This window comes from Mus caroli, unplaced genomic scaffold (assembly GCF_978045245.1).
Source record: "Mus caroli unplaced genomic scaffold, Mus_caroli_1 scaffold_15, whole genome shotgun sequence".
Classification (NCBI taxonomy): domain Eukaryota; kingdom Metazoa; phylum Chordata; class Mammalia; order Rodentia; family Muridae; genus Mus; species Mus caroli.
In genome coordinates this window covers 45,430,279-45,451,403 of record NW_028227270.1, presented here as the reverse complement: position 1 = coordinate 45,451,403, position 21,125 = coordinate 45,430,279, and the positions used below count along the sequence as shown (strand labels likewise).

General features: G+C 41.3%; 1 protein-coding gene and 1 non-coding gene across 3 annotated transcripts in view; one reads left to right on the top strand and one right to left on the bottom strand.

The window, feature by feature from the left end:
* Nucleotides 1–21,125, bottom strand: part of Rhobtb3 (Rho related BTB domain containing 3) — a 58,411-nt gene that overhangs the window by 25,072 nt on the left and 12,214 nt on the right. For both annotated transcript variants that reach the window (XM_029468408.2, XM_021180261.3), the window contains exons 4-7: nt 16,099–16,253; nt 12,555–12,666; nt 9,839–10,204; nt 1,725–1,837 (exon numbers count right to left, since the gene is read on the bottom strand). In XM_029468408.2, the coding sequence (XP_029324268.1) occupies nt 1,725–1,837; nt 9,839–10,204; nt 12,555–12,666; nt 16,099–16,253 (746 nt within the window). The remainder of the gene's footprint in view (nt 1–1,724; nt 1,838–9,838; nt 10,205–12,554; nt 12,667–16,098; nt 16,254–21,125) is intronic.
* Nucleotides 4,309–4,440, top strand: LOC115029203 (small nucleolar RNA SNORA71). Its single transcript, XR_003834755.1, has one exon. It is a non-coding gene; the product is annotated as a small nucleolar RNA SNORA71 (small nucleolar RNA).

Genomic DNA, 21,125 nt, shown 5'->3' with positions numbered 1-21,125 from the left:
AAATTGGACACAGTTCTACTGGAAGATCCAGCAATACTACTCCTCAGCATATACCCAGAAGATGTTCCAACTTGAAATAAGGCCACATGCTCCACTATGCTCATAGCAGTCTTATTTATAATAGTCAGAAGCTGGAAAGAACCCAGATGTCCCTCAACAGAGGAATGGATACAGAAAATATTGTACATTTAAACAAGGGAGTACTGCTCAGCTATTAAAAACAATGAATTTATGAAATTCTTAGACAAATGGTTCGATCTGGAAGATATCATCCTAAGTGAGGTAACCCAGTCACAAAAGAAGTCATTTGATATGCACTCACCGATAAGTGGATATTAGCCCAGAAGCTCAGAATACCCAAGATACAATTTGCAAAACACATGAAACTCAAGAAGAAGGAAGACCAAAGTGTGGATACTTTGATCCTTCTTAGAAAGGGGAACAAAATAGCCATGGAAGGAGTTACAGAGACAAAGTTCAGAGCAGAGACTGAAGGTTGATCATTCAGAAACTGCCCCACCTGGGGATTCTTGTTGCAGATGCCAACAAGAGCTTGCTAAAAGGACCCTGATATAGCTGTCTCCTAAGAGGCCCTGCCAGTGCCTGACTAGTACAGAAGTGGATGCTCACAGTCATCCATTAGATGGAGCACAAGGTCCCCAATGAAGGAGCTAGAGAACGTACCCATGGAGCTGAAGGGATTTGCTGCCCCCTAGGAGGAACAACAATATGAACTAACCAGTAACCCCAGAGCTCCCTGGGACTAAACCACCAATCAAAGAAAACACAGGGAGGGACTTGTGGCTCTAGCTGCATATGTAGCAGAGGATGGCCTAGTAGGTCATCAATGGGAAGAGAGGCCCTTGGTCCTGTGAAGTTTCTATGCCCCAGGATAGAAGAATGCCTGGGCCAGGAAGCTTGAGTGAATGGGTTGGGGAGCAGGGCAAGCGGGGAGAGGATAGGGTATTTTCGGAGGGGAAACTAGGAAAGGGGAAAACACTTGAAATGTAAATAAAGAAAATATCTAATAAAAAAAGAAAATATCAAAAAACAAACCAACAAAAAGAATAACCTGGCTAAATTGTGCAAGACAGTTGTTTTAAGTTTAACAATTATATGTTTCAAACCTTCACAGACTCTCTACAATCTGCAGTTTTATGGCCATACAGTATCAGTACTTTTATAACCTTGAACTCAGTTTCTAATTTTTAATATGTATTCAAGAGACTCCTCAACTGTCTATTTGGTTAGCTACATTGCTTGCAACTCTTTGAAAAGTTCACACAGGAGCAAGGCCACTTCACAATGCTATCCAGATTTAAAGAATGTGGTGTGAAAAAGCATCTCTCCTAGAGGTCCAGCTGCAGGGCCAGGAGCTAGGCAGCCTTTCATCTCAACACAGGGGAGGCAGGGGTGAGGCATGCCTTTAATCCCAGCACTCAGGAGGCAGAGGCAGGCTGGAGTCTGTGTTCCCATGGCTCCAATGGGGTGTTCTGAAGACAGAATTCACAAATGAGCATTTCAAAGACATGACTCACACATTTTAATCCCCACAAAAATTACAGTCTTAGTAAGAAATACATATGTTTCTGTTTTAAATGCTTTAAACATTTAAACGGAAACATATACATAGGGAAAACATTTATATTTATGAATTATGGTAGTGACTCAATGTTATAATCAACAAGGTATACCAGCTATAATTCAGAGTCAAATTAATTTACCTTTCCTGGTGTTTTTAAAATACATTTAACTTTCTCGATGATATCAGAAACATCCCCTGAATCTTTCAACTTCCTCCTGACATCTTCTTCCAGCTCTTCCCACTGAAAAGCACCTGTAAGGAATTAAATACATCAGATTTCCCTGTGTGAGTAAAAGGTATGAAAAGCTGGGTCTCTTTTTAGATTATCAATGCTTCTTTCTTCAGTTTTTTTCCCCCCTGTAGCAAACATGTCTCTTGAAATGTGTTTAACAAGTCTATTTGCCTTCTCCTAAACCAGTGGTTCTCAACTTGTGGGTGGTAACCCCTGTGGGGGACTAACCTTTCTCAGAGGGGTCACCTAAGACCAGCAGAAAACAGTTATTTACATGGCAATTCATAACCACAGCACATTACAATTATGAGGTAGCAACAAAAGTAACCTGATGGTTGGGGTCACCACAACATGAAGAACTATATCAAAGGGTCACAGCATTGGGAAAGTTGAAAACCACTGTCATCCACCATCTTCCTCCCTGACAGCTGCCATTTCTGAAGCAGGTATTCAGCTAGGGACTTCGCAGCCCCAGCCAGGATGAGTTTCTGTGAAAAGTAATCTGGCAAGTTGCCTACTTACTCCCAGGACAAAGGTGGGTACGGCTGTCCACAGGTGATGTTGGACAGTATCACTACCAGTGAACAGCAAAGCTTACTGACCATTGGTCTAGACAGCCACACAGCAGAAACATTATTCAGAAGGCCTTGTGCACTGTCAGGCTCAGAATGGGACATCTGCCTTGAAACTCTACCAAGCAAACCTGAGAAAGGCAATGGGATGGTTCTCTGGGACACTCCATCTGAGATCCAGGCACTGCAGCAGCATCAGCTGCCTGGTCTTTTCCTGGACTTGGTCTCCATCTTGGTCAATTTCAAAGCTACTCTTCTTGGGCTCCTTCACTCTTGCCACATACTCTGTGAACCCTTTTCTTTTCTGTTTCGATTTTATGGTCAGCAAAAGGTGGTCTTTACCCAAAATGCTCCTCTCACATGGCCTACAGCAATCTTTTTCTCAGCCTTCCTGCTCCCTCCAGCCCTTTCAACTTGGGATCTATCCTATTATTCAAGCTAAGTTTTCAGAAAGTATGATTTATGCTTATGGCGTCCCAAGGTGTCTTAGTTACTGTTCTACTGCTGTCAAGGAAACTCCTATAAAAGAAAGCATCTAATTAGGACTGGCTTACAGTTTCAGAGGTTTAATCTATTACCGTCATGGTGGGAACATGCAGTACACATGACGCTGGAGAAGTAGCTGAGAGCTACATCCTGATCTGCAGTCAGGTAGTCAAAGAAAGAGAGCCTGGGTCTGGACCTTTGGAACCTCAAATCCCATCCCCAGTGACACACATCTTCCAGCAAGACCATATACCTCTTAATCCTTCTAATTCTTTCAAACAGTTCTACCCTGTGGTAACTAAGCATTCAAATCTATGAGCCTGTGGGGGCCAATCTTATTGAAACCACCACACAAGGGCTTACCCTCATCTGCCCGCCCCATGACTTACAGGAGGTCCAAACTTTTAAAAATAAAAATAAAGCGTCGTGCCCCAGGCAGATGCAGTAATGGGGCCCTCATTACAGCTCTATCTTTGCCATTAACTACTGGTGTGACTTCAAAGAAGTCATTCCACTCCTGGGGGCAGGTAATCAAGACCCTTTGCTATCTGCTCCTAATCTACATTTTCTGGTGTATCACTAACTGTATCCATCACTCTGGAGATGCCTTAATGACCGAGACTGAGACTGAGCAGAGTATAAAATAATTCACATTTTAAGGCAATGAGACCAGGTTGCTGCAGACAGCTTCTACCAGTGGGTACTAAAGCCAACCAAAGGGCCTGATCCCAGGGCTCTTGACACTGGCTTTTTACTTTTTTTTTTTTTTTTTTAAGATTGGTTTACTTTTATGTGTAAGAATGTTCGACTTCATGTATGTAAGTATGCCACATGTGTTCAGTGGCTAAGAAAACCAAAAAGGGTGTTAGATCCTGTGGAACTGGAGTGAAGACCAGTTCTTAGCTATCACATGGGTACTGGGAACAGAACCTGGGTCCTATGCAAATGTCCTTCACTGCTGAGCCCTCTCTCCAGTCCAGGCGCTTGTTTTTTGTTACAACTTTTGGCACTGCTGGATGGCTTCCACCTTCTCACCTCACCTTCAGCAGCTTTTGCCATTTTCCATCACGTAAACACTCACAGCAGGGCCAAATCTGAGCTAAAAACACGGTAGCCCACACCTTGGAATTGGGAAGAACAAACACAGTCGCCTTGCCCACACACACAGGTGCAGCCTCAACTCCAGCTCACCACTGCCTGTTCTACTTGTGAGAACTCTTCTATTCTGACCTCCCTGCTAGATCGCCTTCCTTTAAACACTCCAGAAGGATGAGGAGTCTCTAAGAACTGTCTGCTCACTCTTTCCCTTTTTTATATCAGTGTTTTTTAACTGGGCACATATAATCTTTTCACAATCTGACACGTTCTTTGGGTCATCTTTTCAGGAAACCTTCCATGCACATAGACAAAGGTCTGTATAGAAATGTCAGGACCCCTGAATTCAAGAGTGATTTTGTAATACCTATGCCCTGCTCATTGTTACTATTGGGAGAGGATGCCAAAAGCCTTTCTCCATGTTTTGAAGGTCCATTCCTGTTCTTGCTAAACCCTGGTGCGTTTGAACACATCTTCACTTTCGAAGCCTCTTGGTCTCCTGGTTGCTGACAACAGGCTCATCTAGTGCCCTATGCCAGTGCTGAGCAGTATCCTCTGAGGATCATAGACCTCAGAGGTGTTGGTGGATACCCAAGAGCCAGAGACTAGACAGCAAGACCACCACACAAAACAAAGCTGGAGACACTGCCTCCTCTGAGCATCATGGAGCAGTTTTACTCTGCCGAGGAGATGGCTCCAGCATGGGAAACTCCTGCATACCAATTTTGACCCCAACGCCTCAGAAAACCCCATGCTAGCCCCATCTCCATCTGTAGCACCCTGAAATGACTACAGTTAGAAGATATTTTCCATTGAACTTGTAGCTAACTTTTCTGCCATTTCCCTAACCACTGTGCAATAAACCTCAAAAATTAAGAAGAAGAAGAAGAAGAAGAAGAAGAAGAAGAAGAAGAAGAAGAAGAAGAAGAAGAAGAAGAAAACAGATAGATATATCAAACACCTTAAAAACCAATGGAGCTCAGATTGCTTCTCCATCCTAGCTGTGCATTATACTGACCTGTAGAGAGATAGTTTGTAAAATACATCAGAGGAAACCTCATCATAATTCTGAAGCTAGGGTTCCAGACACTAATATGTTTTAAAGCCTCCCAGGGCCCCTGATATAGTCCTAGCGCTGCTGTGCGCTGCTGGTGACAGACCATGTTCTCACTTTAAAAATCTCAGACATTATCAATACCCAGTTAGTGGCATACAGTCTACAGGAGAAGTACTTTTAATTTGCCTACATTCACCCTAACTGAAGGAGAACACAGATACAATCTCTGTATTGACCTTTAACATTGTTAAGTAAATTTACAGCCAGCTAATATAAGTAAAGAACATCTACATAATACCAAAGAACACCTACATAATACCTCCTTTGAATGGAGCCAACACCAAATAATCTAAATAACAAGGCAAGCTCAAGGGGCCACTTAGGTATTTAAAAACAACTCACTAAGAGCCAATAACCAAGAATGAAAGCAGAAAAATTCCTAACAGCACTAACAAGTGGGCTGTTTTCATACATGGAAATGCTAATCGCGTCATCATTGAGACTGTAACTGCTAATAAACCAATAATCCTGAGGTGAGGGCTTCTTTCTGTAGTGCAAATGTTTAACAGGAGATTCACCCTCTGCATCATCATCAACAGGTCCAGTGTCACGTGGCAGGATCTGTAAAAGCTGCTCATTTCGCACGGTTCACCGAGGTTTTCTAAGGATACTGTCTTAAGTTCTTCAGCAAGTCCCTTAGTCTGTTGAAGAGCATGGTGCATTCAGGTATCCTATGCTGTTTTCTGCTGTACAGAAAAGAGCATGCTGCAGAATAATTCCAAAAATGAGAGCGAACACCATGCAAACCGAACCCACAGCTTGGTCCACATGCTCACTTTACTCTGCATTTCAGTGATGTGGAATTCTGGGTCATCTATGACAGGTCCACCTCACAGCTACATTCTTGAGTCACAAATATTTCAATTTCTAACTATCTAAAGATTATATGACTCAGGAATTCACAAACCTTAAACTACTAAGTACTATAAGAATGGTACAAGTGTCTGCTGTCTCAGAGTAACTTCCTGAACCTCCAGGCATAACTTATTAAACGCTAGCACATCATATAGCGCTCTTATGCAGTGGAAAGTTAGCATATATAAACCAGACACATATGGACTGTATCTAGAGATTCAAAAAGTGTAAGGGGAAAACAAACTAAAGTCTTATAGGTGAGTATAAAATCCTAGCCAGACTATGAAGTTGGTTTCTAAATAGCAAGCCTAAACATTCACATAATCCCGTTCCTAGATGTAAAAAGAACTTTTTATTTAAAAAGTACCTTTTGTGGTCTAGTTGATTTTTTTTTAACACGAGATCTGTTTATTGTCGGATTTTAGCTCCTGTTTGCTCGGGACAAATATTCCTGAGCAAGTTGTACCATGGGGTTCTGTCTCTGCCTGAGCAGCTGTGGTGACACAACATGCCACAGCTCCTGTCCTCTGTGGTTCCCTGACATACCGAGTGACCTATGGACTGTGAAGAAAGCACTGCACAACAGTGCCTTGAAACCTGTGTTCTGTTCAGAGGTTGGAAAACGTCCCAAGGAAACAGTTTAAGTCCCTATTGAAGATTATATGAAATTGTAGACTTAAGGTTTTTGTTTCATTTGGTTAAAAAAAAAATTAAAGGACTAATCTATCTAAAGTATTAATGAGAATCTATCAGAGGAAACAAACACCGGTGATAATCAGATATTTTGTTTTGATAATGGGATCTCTGTGGTTTTTCTTTTTTATTTCTTGTAATAAACATATATTTTAAAAAGTCATGTAATGACAGCTTTAGTGTCTTTAAAAATGGAACTTAAGCTTACCTCTACTCCATTCAGATGTATCGTTTGTACATAATTAAAGAATGATTAGTAAGAAGCTCAGAGCCAGTTATTCCTGCATCTCAACCTGCATCAGGCTCCTTATCCCAGGTTAAGGTCAATCCTACCCCATCTCCTATGGGGCCAGGACCTGGGAGATCTGAAGTGTAGAATAAATACAGAAGCTCTGACCTGGCGGAGGAGGGCTCGCTTTCCCCACAGACTCCAGAGCCTCTGTTCTGCCCAGGCACCCCATTCCTGTGCTCCCCAGGTTTCTACTCATCTGCTACAATCCTTGACAAGAAACCAAGAACTGAGCTCCAGCTAGCTCTGACTCAGATGTCAGACCTTGCAATTTTGTGCCTCAGTTTTCCTTTGTGACCTAAATTGACAACAGGCTTCCAGGCCCAGCTTCTCAACTGAAATCCAAGCCCTAATTCACTGGCTGTGTCAGAGACCTGGTGTCCCGAGGGTATCAACCATCACTTGGAGTCTGTAGGAAATACAGCTCACACTGCACCCACCCTACCACACCGTCAGAAGCTACATACCTCCGTATCCCCAGGTGACCTAGTACTCTTGAGATTTAAAAGCACCAGTCGGATGCTGAAAGGTCACAGTGTTAGCCTCCTGCAATCTGCATGCCAGACTGATTTCTTACTGAGTTCTTATCTTACCCACTCAACTTTAAGCTTCCCTTCCCCCACCACACATGTGCAGCCTGTCAAAAGCCCAGCCTGATCACACTGAGGAAGGACAGTAGCGCAGCTTCTGGAATGGCAAACACTGTTCCCACAGCCAAGACAGCAAATCTCCCTCTCTCCTCCTGGGAAAGTACCTATGGGCTCTAGAAAAGAGCAGTTATAAGGATTACATGTTTGCCACAGCATCTGTGTATGTGAATAAAACCTCTTTCTAAATTGTGGCTGAGGGAATTCAGAAAGTTGTCTCAAGTAACTGTCAGGGGCATGGATGAGGGTACAGGGAGAACCTTTTCTTTCCCTTTCCCTTTGTCCAGTGGACTGCATTTCCCTATTGCTGTATTGACTTTAAAATGCCAAAAAAAAAAAAAAAAAAAAAAGCATCCTTCTCCGGGAGAGGCCAGTAGGTCCAGTCTCTGGCTATGTGGACCTGCTTTACAGCTACCATACTAAAGAAAGCACAAATGGTTTAGAGTACTCCTGTGCCTTCCAGGATTAATGATATTATGGAAAACCTGCTGAATAATTCATAGAATTTCAACAGTAAAATCATTGAAAAGTCAAACACAGCCTTCACAGTTCTCTAGACAAGTCACTGCAAATATTTTTCTTAACATGCAAACATTTTTGTTTTTTAAGGATTAGTATCAAAGTCTGAACTGTGAGATTCTAAGTTTAAATATTAAAACCTGTAGAACTAAAAAGTCAATAACTAGATATTTGATGACTCTAGTTACCTGCACCTGATCTACATGGCCACTGAAGTCTACGTAAGTCTGCCAAGCTGAAGGCAGTGTGTCCTATGAGTATTTGTGAATTTTACAAACCACTATTTACTAAGCCACCACAACATTATTCTCACATTTCCAACAGAAAAAAAAAATCAACTACAAGTTCCTTTTAAAAGCCTGATTAAATTTTACCTTATTACATGATATATCCATAACTCAAGTGGAAAAAAAGAACATCTTAGTTTTTAGAGGTGAGTAATTTCCCACTGCATACATATATCATATATATCATACATATATCATATATGTAACATACATACAATGAGGTGCACAGGCGGCTTGTTCTTGCACTCTCCTGCAGAAGTCCTCCTTCTCCCTAGGCTCTCTCTCACAGCAAGCGCAGTGAGGCTTGCTTCCATGTATTTTCCCCCAGAAGCTCTGTTTTTCCCCATCCCTGCCTCCCCCTCCCACCTTCCATCTCCCTGGCAGCTCTGAGAGGACTCAAGGAGCCATGGGTGCCAGCCTGAGTAAGACAAATGACAAAAACTCCTCAGCTTCAGTGGCGCCTGGGCCAGCACTCTCCCAGATAACCAGGTGCAGCTGGTGCCTATCCTTGAAGAAAGGAGATTAGGGTCCCACGCTTAAATCATAGAAAAGAGATAATCAGAGGTCACAGACAGTTATGGCTGGCCATAAAACTTGTTCCTGATAGCCCCACAAGAGACAATCTTAATCCCCCTCAGCCTTGAGGTTCCGCCCTACCAAATGGTATCACGTCTGAGTTATGACTTATCTCACCCACCTTCCCTCCCCTTCACCCTAAGCATTCAAGGAATTTCTAACTATGCTGTATATAAGTGCTGAAACACCTGAGCTTGGGATCGCACTCCGGACCTACGCTTTAGGGAGGTTTGCAATCCAAGTCAAGGCTCATTATAAAGGACGCTTATGCAAATTGCAGCAGACTTCGAAGTTCTTGAGCTCTCCTGGGTTTCCCTCAGAATCGGGCATAACAATAACATCATACACATATCATATACTCACTGATGACATTTGGGTCACATTCACCATTTTGGCTATGGTATAAAATACCGCTTTGAGCATGGTTATACAACTCCTAACACCTTGCTTTTAGTTATTTCAGGTATATACTTAGAAATGAATTGTTATATTATGTGGTTTTTAATTTTCTAATAACTGTCATATTGTTTCCAAAGCATTAAAAAAATGACACAAATGACATGACTGATGAGCCCTGAAGGCATTGTGGGTCTAATATTGAAGACAAATTCGTCTAATTCTACTCCGTCGTATACTTAAAGATGGCTGAAGGAGCACATCATACCCCATGTGACTTTGCCATTTCATTTTCTTTATGGCAAATAAATTTATCAGGAAGAGAGATAACGTAGATATTTCTAGGTATGAAGCAAATGCTATATTTTATGTGTAAGCATCACCTCCAATGTCAGGGGATGAAACAAATGTAAAATTAACCATGATTCTCATGGACCATGAGCATCCTTCATCTAGACAGGTTAATAGAGTAGAAGGTACCAAGCGTACCTGAATAAATGAAGCGCAGAATGTCTGATAAACAGGAACAGAAGAGGGCGTCCTTAACAATGACAGGCAACGGTGGGTTGCTGGGGGCTTCCTGGCTAGCACCTGGAAGCACAGCATCTCTGTTTATGGCAAAGAGATCCTGGGTGGTTCGGATGATACTGGAATCCTGAATGTCGGCAGGGCTTTTCACATTGAAAAGCAGCATGAAAACATGGCTTACAGAGCAGAGAACGATCTTGTGGGCTTCCACGACGCCCGTCACTTCCGGGTGGTAAAAAGCCACATCCACACACTGGCAGCAGAGCAGCAAGTTATTCAAGTCGGAGTGATAGTGCGATGCCTCAGCTTTCAAGACAGGCATCTTTTCTGTTTCAGAGGGAAAATTGAAATAATAACACATTTTTCACTCCTACAGCCCTAATAATTAAGAATAAGTATTCCTTTTAAATGAGGTGAAATTCTACCAAGAACCAATACTTGCCTTCTTCTTCTTCTTTATTTTTTTTCCCTACAAACTACTGATTTTGTACAGCTTAACCTATGCATATATGAACTACTTCATCAGGGATAACTGAAGCACATTTTACAGAACACACAAGGATATGATTTTATATTTTGTAGTGAAAATGAAAAACCTAATGATATGCACAATAAGATAACATTTCTCATTATGTGTATCTCAAAACAAAACACTTCCTCCTGTGCAATGCTTTAGTACTGGGGCAGGAGTCTTCTACCTGATTTTAAGAAGTCCACCTAAGTTTGGAAGAGCCTCACTCACACAGGCTGTCAGTCCTGTGATAGGGTGATGTCAAGGGCCACGGTTCAATGACAGTGAAGTAACATCTTCACATTTCCACATCTCTGGAAAATGTGATGCCTCTAACTACTCTATTGTCTGAAATCACGTTAACAACTTAGCTTTGATCCTAGCCTTTCTTTTTTCTCCTTCTAGTAAAATAATCTATTTCACCAAACAACAAATAGCTCCTGCTGCTCAGCACACCTCAGCCAGGGTGTTGACTGCAATCCACGGGCTCCTAGGGAGAATATAACCTCAGATTTATCAAAACTAGTTCAATCCTGCTGAAGGGAAAAGAGTGTTCCATCAGCTCAGGATATCCACAGGCCATGTTCTCCCAACAGAACCTAACTGTAAGATGTCTGGGCTCTCACTTGTCGGCAAACCTGAGCAGAGGGACATGGGAGAAGGGAAGTGCCAAAGGATGACGCACCATAATCTAAGTGAGTGTGTTTAATTCCAGCAGCAACAGAAATCCTTTATTCTAAACAAAGCTTGGAGGCTGGGTCTGTGACACGGGTAAGCAGCTTTGTGGGCCAGGCTCCCTGCACTGTACCCCAACACCACCTTCCCTTCTCTGACAAGGACCCTCACAGGACTGGAAATGCTGACAGTCTGAAAGCCAGTACTAATCCTTACAACAAGCCAGCCTCACAGACACCTAGGAGTACTTAAGCTGGTCTGGGTTGTATTTAGAGCTTGGCCCACAGCTCTCCAAACCAAAAGACACATGAAAAAGCCTTGGGCATACACAGGCCGTATCTGCTACCCAGATACTGCTGGTGGCCTTGTGCACTAAGTTACCCAGTCCACCAAATGAACAACCACTGGGGACGTTTCCATCAGTGTCAAATGGTGTGGGATGTTTGAGTCTTCTGAGGAATGTGCAGGCTCTCTCCTTTGGATCACTCGGAACAACTAGCTGTCTACCCTAGCTGGTCTTTTCCAACCCTGAGAGAATATAAGGTGCAAGCTTCTACCATCTAACAGACCTCTACTTATCTGAACTTTTCAAAACTAAAAATGATTCTTCAATTTTGATTTGTATTTCCTTGGTTTATATTTATATTCTTTCAACAAATAGTTTTCCAGTTACCTACTTTACATTTTTTTCTTCTTGACAAATAGGGATACCTTACATTTATAGAAAACACACACTGACTACTCACTACATACAGACATATATGAATATAAACATATATATATATATATATACATTATTACAATCAACTATAGTCATCATTCAATGATAAAAAGTACCTACTTTTAGAAACAATATAAAACATAAAACGATCCAAAATGTTCTAATAATGATGAGTGTAGTTTTACTTTTATATTTACATTCAATTGCACAAATTTTTATATTTACATTCAGTGCACACATCCACCCTTGACGGCATCCTGCTAACATTGTCATCGAGCCCTTATCTCTAGACATGAAGATAAGCACAGACAGAGACAGATATACACACCAGCCAAATTCTTTAAAAGTAAATAAGCTGCAGGTGTTAGGCCACGGTGGCTCTGAAAATATTTAACATTATATCTGAGCATTGACTTACTAATCATAAGAGGTAAGAAATTAACAATAATGCTACAATTTCATCTATTTTTCAGCTCATATTAAAATTTCACCAAGTGTCCTAAGGTTGCCTTTCAGATGTCTTATTGAACAGCATCCAACTAGGATTTATGTATGGCCTTTAGAAGTCTTCAATCTCAATAGCTTTCTACCGCATGCTAAAAATCTATAGGCTCAAACATTGAATCAGTATTTCTCACAAGTGTGGTTTAACTACTTCAGCTGAAAGGGTCACAGCCCTTGTCCCAGATGGGCCCTGAGCATGCTCAGATTTAAAAGCAATTTCTCTAAGATCTGTGACTAGTAAGAAATGTGTTTTAATACCACCACACCTGGCTGTTCAAGCTGAGGAGGTCGAATCCCATGGAAGGAGCTGGTCATTTTCCTTTTCTTCATTTTTTCACTTGTCTTCTGATTTAAGGCTTGAATCATAAAATACTCCAACTAAACATGAATCAAATCAGAATTAGAAGTCCAACATGGTTATTTGTGTTCCAAACCACTCCTTCAAATGGTCCAATGTCAGCACCAATAATAGCAAATGTGTAAATAATTTTTACATATTCTTACATTTTATATAAAATGTGTTATAATTATATAATAGTAACTTCATTATTAAAAATAAATATATTTAGGAGGATGGATTTGCTTTGTTCCAACACAGATACACTTGCTTAAGAAAAAAAAATATTTTCTTGAATAATCAAAAGAGCAACAGACACACTGTAGTACCATGGCTATAGCAGTTCCCTCAGTGGGAACCAGTGTAGCAAATACTGTGACATTCTAGGCAGTAGTAGACACGGTCAGATCTGTCCACAGGTGCTCCCATCAGTTAGGCAACTGCATTTGTTTCTCTTCAACACATTGTCCTTTACAAATTAAAACTCTCCTCAACATATACTAGCCTGGCTCTTGGCCTGTGATATACCTCACAAGATCTAGGTTTTATAGGTGCACAAATAAATGTCATCTCCACAGCAAGATATTAAAATATTAATCAATAAAGCAAACTTTGAGACATAAAAGGTATTCTATATGCCTGTTCTCCCAAATGTTTCATACAGGCATGTTCAGCCAGACTTAGCTTTAAATTCTCAAACTCCTCAGAGATACACGCAGTGTAGAATGGTCACCCCTAACTCCTGGACCCTAAGACCACCTCTCCTCTTATCACCCCCATGTCCAAGGAATTCTCTGTGCACACAAGGATATTCCAAGTTCTAGATGTTCCTGTCCCTAATCCCTTTAAACAGTTACTCCTTGGCCACCTCTCAGGTATAAGGGTTCCAACAATGCAGTCCACTGACGGGATGGCAGGCCCATGAGAGGGCCTGTACAGGCCAGGGAACAGACTTTTGATCAGGGGCCCAGTAATCTGAGTCATGTATCTGAGAGCCTCGTTAGAGCTCTGTCTAACAGAACTGTGTGTGCCAATGGGAAGCTACAAAGCACTCTGAAATGTGAGCTGTATCTAACACTCAAGGAATTGAATCTCACTTTGTATTATTTCAATTAATATTAAAATCTAAATAGCAATAGCCATATGTGAAAGCACAGGCAGTTCTACAAAGTGTTTGTTATTTGCTCCAGGTGGTCACATCCTTTTGGATCCATTAGTTTATGCCCTATGGAAAGTACAACCAGATGATGGGGTTCTCTTAACCCCACAGGCAGGTATCCTCTTACTCAGGACTGAAAGGAATGCCATACAACTCTTCATCCCTACCCGAAACATAAGATTTTAAATGCTCTTTCACTTCAGTATTATCATCTCTACCTGTATTCTTATAAATACCATAATCTCTTACCTCAATATTTCAGTTACAAATTACTACTCAAGAATCTAGAGAGAGACCTGAGGAGATGGCTCAAGTAGAGGTAAAATAAATTACCTAAGTATCTCATGGAAATGCAGTCCTTGATCAAATTAAAATATTTCAAACTCACTACAATAGAAATAGACTGAATTATAGGTATTTATGTTTAATAGAAATCAGTATCATTTCTATTTGTTAATTGTAGCCAGGTCAGTGAACTCCAGAGAATGAAGTCTATAGTCATCTGTAGTAACGGTAATGTTTCAACATAACCATATGTTAAGTCCAAAGATCTCACACTTAAGGTAGAGTTGTTTTGGGTGTTGCCTTTCATTGATTACCAGATTTTTCTACTGAGAAGGGTTATTTCTTAGAGATCTTGATTGTTTAAGACCAGTAAATTGTTAAAAATGCAAATATTTTCCAAAGACCTTATAATTCTTAGTATTAGCTATGGGATAGGTATTGTATGTTGAGACTTAAAATGAATACAAGACATACCAGCACTGCAGCTGAACCAAAGTCTGGCTCTTTCACATCCAACAAGAAGCTGACTATAGAAACAGTCCTACTATGTGTGTGGCTTTTTGTTTTCATTGAAAACAATTTTTTATACAATATATTGTAACTTCAGTTCCCCTCCCCCAAGTCCTCCAGATCCTCCGCAGCCACCCAACTCCACACCTTCATTCTCTCTTTATAAAACAAACTGGCAAACAAACTAATAAACAGAAATGCATAAGAAACACAAAGACACACAAAGCAACAAAACATATAAAAACACTAAATTGTAAACCCTAAAATCAATCAAAAGACCAGAAAGATTGGGGGGGGGGGAAGCCCAAACAAAGCAATATGTACCAAAATCTACACAACTGTCACTTAGCTCAGTCTTTGTTGGCCATCTACTCCTGGGCACGGGGCCTAAGTGTGGTTTGTATTCTCAGTGAGACTCCCTTAGAGAAAAACTAATCTCCTCCTTTGCAAGTGGTTGTCAACTGGGCGTGGCTTGTATAGGGGTGAGGCCTCTTATCCATTTCCCCCTTTCTGTCTCCTCTTTACACAGTTCCCTGAGTCCTGAAGGGAAGGCATATAGAACCGAGTGTACCTTTGAATCATAACAAGATTGGTTGTGAAGTCTTGCTGAACCATGCATAAAAGAAAATCAAGAGTTTTTCAACTCATAAAGAGAACTCTTCAGGCCCACGTGTCCAGGTTCCAAGGCTCATTCAGCTGTATATTGAATATTATAAACCAGCATGGGGAGATGGTTCCATCAGTTAAGTACTTGCTTGGCAAGTACAAGGACCTGATCCATGTGGAGGGAAAATGCTGCTGGGCATGGCGGGAAGTACTGTAACCTCAGCACTAGGAAGGTAGAGACATGCAGACCCCTGGGACTCATTGGCCAGCCAGCTTTGCCACTGGTGAGCTCCGGGTCAATAAGACCTGGTCTCAGAAAACAAGGTAGACAAGAAGAACAACACTCAGGATTGACCTCTGACCTCTGCCCACAACATATATTACCAACACCTCCCCCATACCCCAATAATGCCAAGCATGCTTCTAAAACCGGACCTGGGGTGGGAAATACAGGTGGACCTTTGTGGGACACTGTCTAGCCAGCCTAGCTCACTTGGCAAGTTGCAGGCCAGTGAGAGTCTGTCTTTAAAGAAAGTGAGCTGTGTCTGATAACACATAAGGATGTCCTCTGGCCTTCACATGCAAGTTTGAACATATACACCCATGTACACATGCAGGCATATGTATGTGCACACACACACACACACACACACACAAGATGACTATAAACTTGTGTAAGTTTGTAAAATAACATGAGATTTTGACATATACAATGACCAATATAGTATCAATTCTGAAAGATTCCAAAATTCATCCAAAAATGATAAAAATGTCTGATTAAGTCTATGCCACTAATTCGTTGTTTCTTTAGGTTAAAACAAAGCATGCTCATAAAACTAAAGCTCCAATTGATGCCCTAGAAAGTAGATAAAGTGGCAGCCTGACAAATGACCTCCTAGGGCTTTCCACTTACCACTCCTCCAAAGTACTTTCCAATGTAGAAATCATCAAGGCTGTGAAGTTCCAGATAGGTAGCTCCCAGCTCTTTGGCCAGTTGGATCCCTTCTGTGGTGGTAACACAGCTCCCTCGGTCTGAAGTACATAGGGGGCATGTACAAGGTAATTCTTCTGAGGAAAGGAATATAAAAACAAAGAGTTATAAAATTAATCAGGAAATAAATACATAGGTAGTGTGAATGCTAACGAATACAACCACGGTTCACCAAGCTCAAAGTCTCAGTGTCGACAAAGAGAAAGTCCTCAGGTGAACAAGCATGGACCAAGGGAGAACAAATGGGGTTTTAGAGAATAGAACATTTAGAAGTTGCTGAGTGGACAGTGTTGAGAGGAAGCACAGCAATGGCACTTCCCATCCAGCTAGACAACCCAACATCTTATTAGGGGACGATTAGATCAAATTTAACCATCCAACCGATCGATCGCCGACACAAACCATGAGAACAGAGGACTGGATCTTCTTCTGTCATAAATTGTCCTCCAAGTATATCACCAAATTTGAATAAATCTTACACTTTTATTTTAATGGATTCCTTAATTCGACCTTAATTTTAAAGTTGCATGCCACCCACTCATAAATTTTATATGCAGTGCATTCTTAATGCAGTCATTTAGTTCTACAACATTCTCTAAAGATTTATTTCATTTTATGTTTGGGTATTTTGTCTACATATATTTCTGTGTAGCATGAGTGTCAGGTACTAGCAAAGGCCAGAAGACAATGTGAGATTGCTGGGAACTGGAATTGCAGATCGTTATGAGGCACTATGGGTGCTGGGACAGGACCCCAGGTCCTCTGAAAGAGCAGCCAGTGCTCTTACCTGAGAAGCCATCTCCCCAGTGCCCTAAAACATTCTACTCTAGAGATAAAACTAAATCAAATTAAAATTCATAGATTAAAAGTATTTAATAAAAAAGTGAACTTCTCAGGACTCGTGTGTGAATAACAGCCAAATTTACATCTGGAAAAAGTGTGGCCTATCATATCTTTACAAACACTCTTCCTAAGGCCAAAATACAGCTCCCTGTTCACCAGCCAGCTTTGCTTTGTCTCAGGGATAAATATCAGATGTGCCATGTTCAAATAGCAGCTAAGTCAAAAGAGTGAGGCAGTCTCTGCAAGAACGAACGGCATGTTGTTGCTGTAGTGTGCCTGGGAAGCGCAGTCTAAGGCGTAGAATGTATGTGGGTGGCTCACTGCTTAGTTAGGGTTCCTAGTGCTGTGAAGAAATGCCGTGACCAAAAACAGCCAGCAGAGGAACGGGTTTATTTCACTCAAACTTCCATGGAACAGTTGATCATCAAAGGAAGTGAGACAGGAACTTAAATGGGGCAGGAACCTGGAGGCAGAAGCTGAAGCAGAGGCCATGGAAGGGTGCTGCTTTCTGGCTTGCTCCCCATAGCTAGTTCAGCCTGCTTTCTTATAGAAGCCAGGACTGCCAGCCCAGAAATGGCACCACCCACAATGGGCTACACCTTCCCCATCAATCAATTTAGAAAATGTCAGAGAGCTCTCTACAGCCAGATTTATAGAAGCGTTTTCTCAGTAGAGGTTCCCTCCTCTCAGATACAGTTGTGTCAAGTTGATAGAGAAACTAGCCGGCACAGAGACCCCAGAAACAACTCTTCTCAGGAGTGAATCTGAGAACAGGAAAGACTTCAGCAACAAGGCGGCTGTACCTGAGACCACACAGTCTCTCTGGAGGCTAGCCTCTCAAAGAAAGACAACTGAGCTCCTATAGCTACCCAGTGATTAGATGAGAGACATGGAGAGGACATTACTTTGGGCAAAGCAGCTCCTACCTGTGGAGAGAAATGCCTGAAAGATACTGTGTGCAGCATCAGCTGACAAGCCTCCCAACTGAGGGGGTGTGTGGAAGAGCCACAAAAAGCATTTAAGCAACACTCTCAGGAAGCACAAAACAACCATGTGACTCAGCTACTATGTACAGATGGACCGTGTACGCATATGTATGGGATGTGTGCCACAGTGTCTGAGGCAAGGTCAAAAGATAACTTTCCTTCCACGATGTGGTTCCAGGAATTGAATCCCTGTCCTGGGTCTTGGCAGCAAGCACTTTTACCCACTGAAGCTCAGAAAACACAGTGTAGTGGCACACGCCTTTAATCCCTGAGCACTCAGGAGGCCGAGGCAGGCAGATCTCTGTGCATTAGAGCTCAATCTGGTCGACACAGAGAGTTCCAGGACAGTTACCTAGGGAGACCCTGGGTCAAAAAGAATGAATAAATAAAAATACAGGTCAGAAACCATGTGCTCTTGTCTTCATTTTACAGAAGAGAAAGGGGCAGTTCAGATCAGTCAGGTGACTTAGTCTCTCAAAGCAGAGATTGAAAAACAAAGACAAAAGTGTCACTGGTTCCACCTGATACAAAAAAGTGGCATAGCCAAAAACAGAATCAAGAAGTTTGAATAGAGATGATCAGTTCCCAAAATACAGTGATCAGAAACACGATTAAGCCATGCTTCTTTAATTATGCCATACATCCTAATCGGAACATATCTTTTCTAAGATGTCTTCAGTTTGTAGCAAGCTACTCATGTAGCATTTGGGCCTTCTTGAGAAAGAACAAATGGCTGCTCTCTCTACAAGGCCTTTGTGAACAATGCCTTGCTTTTTCTGAAGACAAAGGTCTCCTTATGTGGCGGGAAGGGGGTGGGTTCGCAGATCTCCTTACTTAGTGTTCCTCCTGGATAAAATTAAGCAAAGTCATCAGTGTTCTGAGAGGAGAATGAGCCCCATGGACAAGTACGGCTAACAGTAATGTTTGCTTGACATTTCTTTCTACTCAGCAAGAAGAAAAACAGTCACACAATTAATTAGCTGTCACTTGGCTAGTTACATGTTTTCTGGATTCCCAAGGATTTCTTTAAACCTGATGTAGACAATTTTTTTTCCCCAACTGGTTACTCTGAGGGTCTCTTCTGAACCATCCCTGTGTTTCCACATATCCACCAGCTGTAGTTACTGCAACATTCTATGCAAAAGTCTTCTTGAGTTGGCTATAGGAGTCAAGAACATACTGATAGACTAAATACATTCATACTAAGCATGTAACCAGAGGACCCAAAATAACACTTAATATTTAATACGGTTCCTCACAGACATAAAATTACTTTTATTGCTACTTTATGACTGTAATTTTGCTACTGTTATAAATTGTAATGTAAATATCTGTTATGCAGGATATCTGAGATGCAATCTCTGTGAAAAGGTCACTTGGTCCCTGTACTGGCTAGTTTTGTGTCAACTTGACACAGGCTGGAGTTATCCCAGAGAAAGGAGCTTCAGTTGAGGAAATGCCTCCATGAGATCCAACTGTAAGGCATTTTCTCAATTAGTGATCAAGAGGGAAAGGCCCCTTGTGGGTGGGACCATCTCGGGGCTGGTAGTCTTGAGTTCTATAAGAGAGCAGGCTGAGCAAGCCAGGGGAAGCAAGCCAGTAAGTAACATCCCTCCATGGCCTCTGCATCAGGATCCTGCTTTCTTACCTGCTTGAGTTCCAGTCCTGACTTCCTTGGTGATGAACAGCAGTATGGAAGTGTAAGTTGCATAAGCCCTTTCCTCCCCAACTGCTTCTTGGTCATGATGTTTGTGCAGGAATAGAAACCCTGACTAAGACAATCCCCAAAGTGGTCATGACCCACATGTTGAGAACCACTGTATTTTGTAAACCAAAATGGCCTTTAACTTTCAGAGATCTGCAGATCTCATGGGCACAGTAGCTCTGAGAATCAGAATTAGTACTGTCTTCAGACCACCCCTAAACACGGGAACACACACACACACTTTGAAGATATTATCATAAGATGTCTTCATTTTTTTTTTTTAAACAGTGAGGTCCTGCATTTGAATAAACAGTATCTCTTTCAGAGGAGTGGCATCTAGAATAGGGTGCATTGTTGGCAAATTTTAGAAATTCTCTTGATAATTTCTAGCTCAGTAATATATAAAAGTTCCAGAACTTGAAAGATAACTTGGAAAAAAAGAAAGAAAAAAACTTGAAAGGCAAGATGCTCATTTACTGCAATTTAAAATTATGGCTGCATCCTAGAGACGTTAACAGATTTGTCCTTCCAAGATATTTTTACCAAAACCCAAATTTGTTCTGGGGATGTGGCTCAGGGTGTGTGCACACACCTGCAATCCCAGGAGTGGTGAGATGGAGGCAGACAGATTATAAATTCAGTGTCATTCTTGTTTATATAATGGATTCAAGGTTAGTCTGGCCTTCAAGAGACACTGTCTCAAAAAAGCAAAAATCCAAAAAATTTATTCAGAGCCAAGTATGTAAAACTGTCACACTGCCAAGTTTGTTTTAAAAAAAATGTGTAATAGGGTCAACTATGGTAGTAATCTCTGCCTTTCAGAAGCTAAAATATGAGAATAGTATATTTATGATATGCCAGAGCTATATAGCAAGCACTTTCTCAAACAAATTTATGCATGCAAAGTTATGCAAATTTATACTTACACACACACACACACACACACACACACACACACACATACACATACACCAAGGAAACAAAACTGCTCTGCTAAAGAAGCTCTAAAAAGATCTCCAAGAGATTTATCCAGCTCCCTCAAGTGTACTGTGGAAGATGAGGTGATGGGGAGCAGTGAGGCCTGTGAGTTACCAGCCAGACTTAGTTGTATAATTAACATGTAATCACATCTTTAGTCAATTCACTTCATGATGTTAGTGAAAATGACTGTTTGCTTTTATTCTTTTCTTTTTTTTTTAAAATGATAAAAGTCTTTACCTTTCAGTATTTCCAACAGTTTCCCTGATACTGTATCTCAAATCTTAGGAGTCCAAAAATACATTCAGACTTCAGCTCTCCAGAGGAAGGTACCCAGATCAATTTTTAGTTGGGAAAAATGACAGATTTCTCTGTAACAATCCATGTCAATTTTCCCACGTCACTGAAACACTTTTAAGCGGTCCATCATCCCTACA